Raw genomic sequence first — 12,469 nt, 5'->3', positions numbered from 1 at the left:
TACCCTCACTTGCCTCACCCTGCTGCTGGCCTTGGTCCAAAAGTCAGTAAGTATGAACACCCATGACCTAACCTCTAGGTCAGTCCCATGGAGAAATCCTAAAAGGATGGGAGAGAAGATGAGAAAGAAAACAGGGGACAGACAGAACAACAGGATTATGAGATTAGAGCCCTTCAACAAAAGGACAATGGGAGTCAGGAAGAAAGGTTTCAAATCACTAACCAGTATCAGTATTAATTCTGAGCTGGAAATCTTTTTTGTAAAAGCCTCAATCACAGAGAGATTTAGAATTGACTATCAGTTATGTAAAGTATTCACTTCATGTAGTATAATCCAGTATTTGGTAACATAATCCTGTCCAAAACAGATTGGAAGAAAAAAGGAAGAATGTCATTAATGCTGGAAATCTAAGTCTCCAAATTCTTTTTAGAAAGAAGCAAAAGCAAAATGTGTATGTGTATGGAAGTGGAAGATGGGGTCAAAATAAGTCTGGCTGCAGAGGGTGCTGTAGGGCAGTGAGGTCCAGGATGGCAGATGTTTAGAGAAGATACTCTGACATTCCTTCCTGATTAAGACAAATTATACCTAGATCATACCGGACAGAGAAGCATCATCTCTCATGAGTTCATAAAAGCCATGTATTTTGTTTTAAAGATTTCTTTTTAATTTTATGTATTTATTTGAGAAAGAGAGAAGGAGGGAAGGCACAAGCAGGAGTAGCAGCAGAGGGAGAGGAAGAAGCAAGCTCCCCACTGAACAGGACCCCAGATCATGATCTGAACCAAAAATAGACGCTTAACCAAATGGCACCCCAAAGATTTTGTTTTTAAGTAATCTCTACATCCAACGTGGGGCTTGAACTCACAACCCCAAGATTGAGTTGCATGCCCCACCGACTGATCCAGCAGGCACCCCAAAGCTATGTACTGTGATAATAATATACTATACCATAAAACTCTACCATCATAAAGGGCATTTTTTTTTTTTTTAAGTTGGGACTGGACCCCGGTTCAGTGTAGAATTGCGAGGTTTTCACCTGCAAGATGCTCACACTCCTTACTCTCATCTGGTATGCTCCTCAAGTTGACAGAGACATCATGAATACCAAACATTCTCCACTACTTTTAGGACTTATAAAGTTAAGAAACTGAGAATGTGAAGCTGTGGAGAAGAACTGACTGAAAGAAATGTACATGGCTTTCGTAGCTGAGATTTACCCACAGAGAAAGAAGTCAAGCCTTTGGATTAAATGTAAAACAATTACAGAAATGCAATGCATTTTAAAAATGCCTTCACTTTGAACTTAAGTGCAAAAAAAAGCTGTGGATATTACATTTTTTAAGTTTTGGACTATTTTCTTTTGGAAGGTAAGAGGAGGTCGATATTGGAAGAGTCAATACCAAAATTACTTCTAAAACTTTATTCTATTCCAGCAATGATATTTGCATTTCTCTCTCAAGATATATTGTGTTTTAAATCTCTATTGTTGGCCAACACTTACACCTTTTGATTGTTTATATTACCTACGAGAGAGCTCAATACTTTCAAATGCTAATTTCCTTTCAATCCACATTAATAAATATTCCTTTAGGAATGGTATTATCTTATAAACGTAATAGAGAATATTTATTTACAAATAATTCTGCACCTAAAAAGTAAAAGTAAAACCATTCTTCTAGAGAAATAGAGCGTCTTTCAAAGTATGACAGGTATAATCCAACAGAACATTATGTCCTCTCTTTTAAAAGAGTAGTTGGGGATCCCTGGGTGGCTCAGCGGTTTGGCGCCTGCCTTTGGCCCACGGTGTGACTCTGGAGTCCCGGATTGAGTCCTGCATCAGGCTCCCTGCATGGAGCCTGCTTCTCCCTCTGCCTGTGTCTCTGCCTCTAGCTCTTTCTGTGTGTCTCTCATAAATAAATAAATAAATAAAATCTTTGTTAAAAAATAAAAATAAAAATAAAAATAAAAATAAAAGAATAGTTATTCTCCATCTAGACAGAAGAACGCTTGCTTTAGATATAAGCTATAGACTGCTGGTCACTAGCCTGAACAAATTCATGACCCCACCACTAAATCTGACACTTGTGAGATAGGAGATGGTAGCAGATACACTCAAGCAAGAGAAATACAGGAAACTGTATTTCTACGATGTCCAAAAAGACTCAATCACATCTTAAGTGTGCATATAAATTCTGTTGACCAAACAGTCCTTGATAGATATGGTACCAATTCTACAGTGAGGGTTTCATTCATTAGAGACCGTGTAATTAATACAGTGAGTTGGAATCAGCCTTAATTTAACATAATGGGAAATACCATTTGTTATGATGACTATTCCTTTTGTGAAACTGGTTTTAATTTTAAACACATGCATATATACATGTTTGCATATTCAATCATAACGGTAAATATGTTTACTAAGGGTTTGAGAAATATTGACTCTGTAGAATACAAATATTAATTTTTTGTCCTAAAAATTTCAGATCCGAAGACAGTAATATGTATCTTAACAACTTACTAATATATACATTTGGTTTGTCCTGACGAATCTTAATATAATCAAAATAGGATTAGATGCAGTTGCTCTGATTCTCAAGTGTGATGAACTGATGCTAATATTGAGCATTATGCTAAATCAGAGACTTCCTACACAATTTACATATGTTATTTATCTCTCAATACATCTATTAGGTACAAATTAGTCTCCTAACTTTACATGGGAGGAAACCTTTCCAGGATGGCAAGGTAGCTTCTCCAGGATCTCAAAACAGGAAGCGGCAAGGCTGGGATAAATTCCCTTTTTCAGCTGTAGAGCTTAGCTGAATACTCTCCACAAAGCAGAATCAGAAAATACTTGCTTAAAATGATGTTTCTGGGATTAGCTTCTTGGAAGTCACATTTGGAAAGTCTCAGATGAGATAACCCCATGCAGAGAACAGGGACGTTAGAAAAATCCAAAGTGGGCGCGTCACGAGTTGCAAGGCTTTCAAGCACCAGAATGAAAAGAAAGTGACTATACTTCTTGGTACAGGGAAAGTTCTTGGAGTACTCCCAGAATGCACATTAAACTGCAAAATTACAAAAGGTAATGTCCAGGCAGATTCTTTAGCAGCTTACGGCTCACATGTTTTAAAATTTTCATCATTCTAGTTGGTCAAAGGTCATGTTAGAAGAGTTAAGATAACTTTACTCAGAATTCTAGCCTAACTGATGTCACGGTGGTGCTGCAGACTACTGTTTTAGAGAAGGTAAGGATTTATGGAATAGTAAATTTTGCCATCTGCTGCCCTCTCCCCAAATCAGATCTACCTGTTGCAGCTAAGTACAGATACATTCCAAATATCTATATACCACACTTAACATCCAAAGTACAACACAACTAGCTTATGCAAAGAAGTATACGTGAAATTACATTCTATGCTTTGGTGTGCCTGTGCTTTCTAAGAGAATTTCTGGGTAATTTTACAGGGAAATACATATGTGGTATGACAACAGGAAAAGAGCATTCATTTTTTCTTTTTTTTTTTTTTCTTTACAGTGAAAAGTCCCATTAAAATCCTATTAAAGTAGCATAAAGAGTGGCTTTATGCTAACCTAAGGCTTTTCCCCAATTTCTGATACAAGCTTCCATGAACTTTGTTGTACATCACGTTTATGCCAACATGAAGGTTCCCTTCCAAGGAGTATGCAAGGAAACATACATCTGCTTAATGTTATATTATAAAACTGAGAGTTAATTTACCATTCCAATACATTTTCTCAGGATGCTCCAGATACTGAAGTCGTTTCTGGAAAACATAGGAGAAGGCAAGCTTGTTCTGGAAGAAGAAAAGAAAAATTAACAGTTAATCTTAATGCCACTGACACGAGGAAGGAAAAGCTACTGCCATTAATATAAACACCACAGGCATACACGTATAAATACCACAAAAATATGCCTGGTTGTAGAGAGAGTAAAAGAGGGTTTGTCTGGGGTTGTAGCTCTGATTACTGCTATCTTGGCCCCTGAAGTGTCACAGCAGATCCCCTGACCCTGGGGATCACTGATTGTTTCATTGATTATTTGAATGATTTCATTGTTATTCTGATCCTAATGATTCTCGTTCTCCCTCAGTGGTGTCCAACGTGCACCACCCCAGAGGTACATGCTCCTTTCCTGTGCTAGCACATCAGACTCCACTGTTTGGTTCAAGACACACTGGCCATATCTTGATACTTCAAACATTATTTTACTCTAGCTGCTAAATAATGTAAACAAAATGCCATCACAGGGCCCAGTTTAAAGTTAAGAAACTAAATGGAAAAATGCAAATGAACTATAAAGCCAAAATAAATTTAGGCCCAGCATTATACATTAGTACTTCCCCAAAGACCCTGAAGTTGAACAATATTTAGCATCTCTGGGTATATAGGAAACCCCTTACAAATTAACTTCTACAGAAGGAGCACTTTCAAAGCCTCTGCAGGGGTTTGGAGGTAGCCAAAAGGATGGTGGGTGTCTGTGGTCTGGATAAGCAGCCTGACAGGCTTGGGCATCCTGAAGCCAGGGCTGGCTGGCCAGAAAGAAGCCAACCTCACTTCCACAAATCACAGCAACAGCACTACCAAGGGGAGCAGTAAGAGGTGTCACACCAACTTTCTGAAACACTGGTAAAATAATACATTCTCTTTGGTTATCTTAGGTTATGGTAAGGGATGCTGGTTTAGCAGTTGCTGTTTAAAATATACCTATGTAACTAAAATACTAAAGAAAATATTGTCCTCTAAAGAACTGTTATTCTATAAACTAATTAATTTGAATGATAGAGGTTGATATAGTTTTTAAATAAATAAGATTTTCAAATCCTCCATGGTAAAATTCTGGTTATCTTTTTTAGAAACACACACTGCTCATTTGGCAGATTTGTCATCTAACCAATCTGCTGGATAAGTAGCCACAGATGGTATTTAAATCACATTCTCCACAATCCAGGACTATGAATCTCTGTGACATGAACAATGGAACCTAGGGACAGTATCCCTGCAATTGTCTATCATTTGCATGCACAATGCAGTTTTAGAGATGTGTACAGTTGACCCCTGAATAACATGGGTTTGAACCACACTGGCCCACTTATACGTGGGTGGTTGTTGTTGTTTTTATAAATGCAATATGGTACTGTAAATGTATTTTCTCTTCCTTATGATTTCTTAAATAACATTTTATTTTTTTAGCTTACTTTATTGTAAAATACAGTATATAATATGTATGACATACAAAATATGTTAATTGACTGTTACTGGTACATCTTCTGGTCAACACTAGGCTGTCAGTAGTTAAGTTTTTGAGGAGTCAAAAATTACACATGGGTTATCGACTGCCTGGGAGGTATATTGTTCAAGGGTCAACCATATAAACTAAATCTTTATCTTTTGTTTAGGAAAAAGTTGGGCAGAAATGGAACAGATGCTAGAAGGTTGAGCCTGAAATAAGCTCTGTGAAGATTGAATGAGGGCCTGTAATCCCTCCCAACCAATACTACATTGACTATATTAGTATATAGGACTATTTTGGATTAAAGGCAAGAATAAATATTCCGGAAGACGTTGATAAAAGACATCCAAGGATTTTGGGTTTTGTTTTTTAATTTTCCATTTAGAAATCATTACAAGATTGCCAGCTAAGAATCCCACCTGGGAATATCCCACGTTCATTTTTATGCACATATCCTGTTATGGTGTTTTATGAAAATGTAGTAGATACTCATTCATCAGAAGGCCAGATCACCTGCAACATTATCTATTCCAGAGTACAACCAAAAGGTAGAGATAAAAGGGACTGTGAAAGGTAATGGACCATCACCAAGCCCAGGTATTTTCTTCTGTAAGACATGCAGAAGTGAACCCCTTCAGATCACATTGTGTTCAATAAGCTGATCAAAAGCAGGAAGAGAAACACCATCCTATGGGACAATCCCACAATGTGGAAGCTGTAGCACAGTAAAAGACCTCAGCTTGCTGACCGTAATCTGAGTCAACAGCACCAGGAGGCTGCCAAAAAGGCAGGTGCCATCTCGGATTGCCAAAAGGAGAACATCAGCTATAACATTCCTAAGGACAACTCTGCACTGATCAGACCAGAGCCAGAATTCAGATCCACGTGAATCTGAAAAGGAACTTTTAAAAGGAACCTTAACACTTTCACTCAGGAAATGTTATCAGAAGCTAGGCAAAGATGTCTGGAAAACATTTCTTATAAGCAACAGATGAAGGTAATATGCATTCCAAAAGAAACTGGAGGTCTGGGGAACAGCAGGCATGGTAGAGGTCTTGGGGTATTCGAGGACAGGGCCAGAAGTAATACCATTCCCCCTGCCCTGTCTCCCTTCCAATGAGAGCATTCCCAATACACCTTTGCCCGCTTCGGTATTCTCCACAGCACTGACCAACACATGACATACTATGGTAGGCTCTCAAATATTAACTACATCACCCCCAAGATGGTATGCAAGCTCGCTGAGAGCTCATGTTTCATATGCTTCTTATCCCTGTTGCCTAGGACAGTGCCTAACACAAAGGAGGAGTTTAAGTAATTGTTGAATGAACTTTAGAATTTATAAGGCCTGTTAGCATGCATTAGCTTTTTCATAAAGAATTTGGTTTAATCTGTGCTACTCAAGTGATTAGGACTAGGACCACTTGAAGAAGTTATAGGATGCTGATAAAAAGGTCCATCTTACAATTAATTCTCAAAATGATAAAGATTCTTATTAAGTAAACATTTCAAACAGGCTGAATGATTCCTCTCTGTCATGGCCCAAAAAGGCATTCCTGTACTGGGTGGGAAGCTGATCTAGAATAGCTGGGCAAAGAATGTCACTAAACATCCTACAGGGAATGAGATGGACCACCACACAAAGAATTTTCCAGCCCAAAATGTTAGTGGTGCCAAAGTTGGAATACCTCCCACAGAGATACGAAAACTCTGAGTTTACATTTTGCAGAGGCTACATTAAGCAAGGAAACAGAACAAGACAAATTCATTTTAATAGCATTTTATTTGGGAATGATCCAGCATCATGGTGCTGTGAGTCATTCCTTTTCTCTCTCCTCTGATTTACAACTAATTGGACATTCATATCCTGGAAGAAGAAGAAGGAGGAGGAGAAGAAGGAGGAGGAGGAGAAGAAGAAGAAGGAGGAGGGAGGAGGAGGAGGAGGAGGAGAAGGAGGAGGAGGAGGAGGAGGAGGAGGAGGAGGAGAAGGAGGAGGAGGAGGAGGAGGAGGAGGAGAAGGAGAAGGAGAAGGAGAAGGAGAAGGAGAAGGAGAAGGAGAAGGAGAAGAGAAGAAGAAGAAGAAGAAGAAGAAGAAGAAGAAGAAGAAGAAGAAGAAGAAGAAGAAGAAGAAAAAAAAAAAAACCCAGCACCTCTGCACAGCATACCAGGATGCCCAAGCAATCCATCCATCTGTGTGCTCTTAAGGACCATGGAAGAGGTGGGGGAGCTGGCAGTGGCTGGTCCCTGAGCGAGCCAGCACTTTTTTGCCAGAGGAGGTGGAGGGTTATAAGGCAGTGAGAGGAGGTGGAGGGTTATAAGGCAGCGAGTGGGGGTCTGCCTGGCAACAGATGCTGCAACAGGAGGGACCAGATGCCCTGAGAAGAGACTCCAGTGGCCAGAGGAGGGAAGGTAAGAGAAGTAGACAAAGGGAACTAAAGGAAAGCATCTGCTGTCTGCCCCAAGAGGCAAGAGGCTGGCCCACAAACCTCTGGTACCCTTCCCACTTGAAGATCCCCCCAGGAGGCTATGGGTACACCCAAAGCCCCAAGTGCTAAGTACCTACCTCCTTCCCACTTTGCCACTACCCTTTTGCTTTTTTCATGCTCTTTACCCTTAGCAGGAAGTCAGCTCTGGTAACAAAAACCAAAAAGTTGTGCTATAGCCCCATCTTCTGGAAAAGAAAAGAAAAGCCCCCATCTATGAACCTGTTGAACTGTTAGAATCAAAGTAAACAAAGCCTTGGCTAAATAAGAAGTGTTCACTACTTCAAATGTGGAAGCAGTGGTACTTCTCATCAAACACCATGAGAAATCACGGTGATACAGTATCATAAGAAGATAATGACAATTTTCTAGCAATGGAATCCAAAGACATGAAATATTGTTGTCTAATTGATATTTAAATTAGCAGTTATGATGAAATTCAATGAGCTATAAGAAAACTCCAAAATAAAATGAATAGAAGTGCTTTATCAGAGAGAATGAAATTCTAAAAAAGAAATAAATTCTGGAGCTGAAGAACTCAATAAATGAGATGAAAAATGCATTAGAATGTACTGGAAACAGAACAGATCATATGGAAGAGAAGATGAGAGCAAGTTTGAGGACAGAAATATAGAGATGATTCAGGTGGAAGAGAATGAAGATTTTTAAAAAGTGACGACACCCTATTCAAACTCTCTGACTCCATTAGAAATGCCAATATAAGAATAATGGGTATCTCAGAAGAAAAAGAGAATGGAACAGTGCATTTAAAGAAATAATAGCTGAGAACTTCCCAAACCTTAGAAAGTAACTGGATATATAAGTCCAAGAAGCTAACAGAACACCTTACTGTCTCTCAAGGGAAAAAGACCTTCTCCAAGACATGTTATATTAAAACTGTCAAAAGTCGATATTAGGGATGCCTGGGTGGCTCAGCAGTTTAGTGCCTGCCTTCAGCCCAGGGCATGATCCTGGAGTCCCAGGATCGAGTCCCACATGGGGCTCCCTCCGTGGAGCCAGCTTCTCCCTCAGCCTATGTCTTTGCCTCTGTGTGTGTGTGTCTCTCATGAATGAATAAATAAAATTAAAAAAAAAAAAAGTCGACGGTAAAAAAGCAATTTTAAAGGCATCCAGGAAAAAAAAAAAAAGTAACCTACAAAGGTCCCCCAGTGGGCTATTAGCAGATTTCTCAGCAGAATCTCTACAGGCCAAGAGAGAGGAGAGAGTGGCATGACATATTCAAAATATTGAAAGATAAAAACTGCCAGCCAAGAATACTCTACCTGGCAAAGCTATCTTATGCAGGAAAAATGAAGTCTTCCTCCCAAAGACTAAAGGAGTTCACCACCACCAGACCTGCCTTCACAGAAGTGTTGAAGGGAACTTTTCAAGTGAAGAAATGAAAAGATGAAAGTACACAAAATTCAATCTGATTAACAAGGCAAGTATAATGCTATAACTCTTTTTTTTTAAGAATACTATATTAAACTTGTAATTACAGCATAAAGGAAAAGAGCATTGAAAGTAACTATAGTTACTAGAACCTGGTAACAAAATCATAGCATAAAAAGAGATAATTTGTAACAACAAAGGATAAAACCTTGGTAGGAAAATGAAAGCAGAATGCTATCAACAGAAAAAGGACTATTTTATCTATGAAATGTTTTATATAATCCTCATGGCTACCATAAAGCAAAAATCTAGAGCAGAGGCACAAAACATAAAATGGGGGAGACTGAGCAAATCACCATGGAAAACCACCAACACACAAAGGTAGAAATAGAAGGGACAAGAAACAATGGAAAGATAATCAAAAGCAAAAGATGAAAAAGCAGTAGTTAAAAAAAAAAAAAAAAAAAAAAAAAAAAAAAAAAAAAAAAAAGAAAAAGCAGTAGTTAGTCTTCACATAACAACATACCTTAAATGCAAATGGACTTAACTTACCAATCAAAAGGCAGAGTAACTGGATGGATTAAAATAAAACAAGAGCCATGTACCTGGGTGACTCACTTGGTTGAATGTCCAACTCAGTTTTGGTTCAGGTCATGACCTTGGGTTGGGTTGTGAGATCAACCCCTGCATCATGCTTCATTCTCTATGCTGGGTGGGTGCAGGGGTTTGGGGGTTAAGGGGCTCCTGAGATTCTCTCTCTGCCTCTCCCTGCAATCCTCTACCCTTGGCTTGTGCATGTGCTCTCTAAAATAAATAAATAAATCTTAAGCGCACGTGTGCGCACACACACACAAGCCAACTATGTGCTGCCTAATAGGAGCTCTAAAGACACACATAGGCTCAACATGAAAGAACGGATGATGATATTGCAAAATGACAAAAAAGAAAGAAAAAAGTTTGGTGTAACCATACTTATATCAGGCAACACAGATTCCAAGCCAAAAAGGGTACTAAAAGACAAAGGTCATTATATAATGATAAAGGGGGGGGGGTCAATACATCAAGAAGGTATAACAATCATAAATATTTACAGTCCCAACACCTGAGCACTGAATATGTGTTAAGTGCTGTTATGTAATAACAGATCTTAAGGCAGGCACTTGGGTGTCTCAGTTGGTTAAGTGTCTGCCTTTGGCTCGGGTCATGATCCCAGGGTCCTGGGATCAAGCCCCACGTCAGGCTCCCTGCTGGGCGGGGGGTAGTCGCCTTATGGTTGTCCCTCTCCCTGCTCATGCTCATGCTCGCGCTCTCTCTCTCTCTCTCTCCCCCCCCACACACACACACACAATCTTTAAAAAAAAAAATAACAGATCTTAAGGAAGAAATTAAGAACAATATAGTAACTGTAGAAGCAATCAGTACCCAGTATCAGCAATAGATAGATCATCTAAAGAATGATGAAATCAAACCATACTTTAGGATAGGTGGGCTTAACAGACCTATACAGAACATTCTATCCAATAGCAGCAGAATACGCATTCTTCTCAAGTACACATGGAACATTCTTCAGGAAAGATCATATGATAGGTCACAAATCTTAGCAAATTCAAGACGACTAAAGTCATACCAACTATCTTCTCTGATCACAAATGCATGAAATTAGTAATCAATATGAAGAAGTGCGTAGATATTCAAATATGTAGAAACTAAACACTCTTCTACCAATGGGTCAAAAAAGAAATCAAAAGGGAAATAAAATATTATCTCCAAACTAACGCAAATGATAACACAACATATCAAGTATTGTGGGTTATGACAAAGCAGTTTTGAGAGGGAAATATGGCAATAAATGCACTGTGTGAAGAAATTAGATCTCAAACAACCTAACTTTATACCTCAAGGAACAAGTAAAAGAACAAACTAAGCCCAAGTTAGCGGATGAAAGAAAGTAATGAGGAGAAAAGTATAAACAAATAAAATAGGGAATGGATAGAAACGATAGAAAGGATCTGGTTCTTCAAAAATATAAACAAAACTGACAAACTTTTAGCTAAACTAAGAAAAAAACCCCTCAAAATTAGAAATAAAAACATTACAACTGTTACTACAGAAATACACAGAATCATAACAGATTACTGCCAACAAATTATAAAACCTAGAAGATATTGATACTTTTCTAGAACAATAACCTGTCAACACTTTGAATCAAGAAAGAGAAAATCTAAACAGACCAATAAATGAGGAAAGAGACTGAAACAGTAATTTAAAAAATTCCCAAAACAGAAGACCCCAGGATCCGACAGTTTCACTTAAGAATCTACCAAACATTTAAAGGAGAATTAGCACCAACCCTCCTCAAACTCTTATGAAATATCAAGGAGGAAGGACACTTCCAAACTCATTCTGTAAAGCTAGCATTACATGATACTAACATCAGATAAGAACACCACAAGAAAATTACGGATCAATATCCCTGATGAGTACAGATGCAAAAATTATCAACAAAATATTAACAAACCGAACTGAAGAACACATTAAAAGATTACATGCCATGACCAGGTGGGATTTATCTCTGAGATGCAGGTATAGTTCAACATACACAAATTAATAAATGTGGATCAATAAAATGAAAAACTAAAAATCACAGAACCATCTCAATAGATGCAGAAAAAGCATTTGACAAAATTCATCCTTTCATGACTAAAAACCTTAATAGATTGGGTAGGGAAGGAACACACCTCAACATTAAATAAAAGCTATAGGTGACAAACTCACAGCTAACGTTACACTCATTGGAAAGAAACTAAAAGCGTTTCCTCTAAGATTGGGAACCAGGAAGGCAAGGATGCCTACTCTCACCACTTGTATTTAAGAGAATACTCAATGTCCTAGCTGGAGCAATTTAGACAAGACAAACAAATCAAAGGCATCCATTATGATGGAGTGAGAAGTGATATGCATCTACTAGTAACCATACTTCAAATTTTGAATTCTGATCTTTTCCCAGGCTAACAACAAGTTGATAATCTCTCATGATGCCAGATAGTGGGAGCTCCATCCCCCAGGTCAGCCACACAGTCACAAGGGTAAACAAACAATACACTTACAACCATTCTGCACTCACACAACCATTCTGTTTTTCCCTGGTAGTACAATATTCAATAAATTACAGAGGATATTCAACATTTTATTATAAACAAGGTTTTGCATTAGATGGTTTTGCCTGTCAGCTAATGTAATATTCTGAGGACCAAAATATTTGCATCTCGACATGTAATCAACATAAAAAATTGAGATACTTTTACATTTATTCCCATCTTAAGTCTTTAAAATTCAATGT

The 12,469-nt window shown here is 38.3% G+C and overlaps 1 protein-coding gene across 9 annotated transcripts in view; it reads right to left on the bottom strand.

The window, feature by feature from the left end:
* OSBPL1A (oxysterol binding protein like 1A) overlaps positions 1 to 12,469 on the bottom strand; it is a 228,127-nt gene that overhangs the window by 29,688 nt on the left and 185,970 nt on the right. For all 9 annotated transcript variants that reach the window (XM_025429282.3, XM_035718484.2, XM_025429284.3 and 6 more), the window contains one exon: positions 3,743 to 3,818. In XM_025429282.3, the coding sequence (XP_025285067.1) occupies positions 3,743 to 3,818 (76 nt within the window). The remainder of the gene's footprint in view (positions 1 to 3,742; positions 3,819 to 12,469) is intronic.

The sequence above is a fragment of the Canis lupus genome, chromosome 7 (genome assembly GCF_003254725.2).
Source record: "Canis lupus dingo isolate Sandy chromosome 7, ASM325472v2, whole genome shotgun sequence".
Taxonomy (NCBI): domain Eukaryota; kingdom Metazoa; phylum Chordata; class Mammalia; order Carnivora; family Canidae; genus Canis; species Canis lupus.
This window is presented reverse-complemented; position numbering and strand designations above follow the sequence as displayed.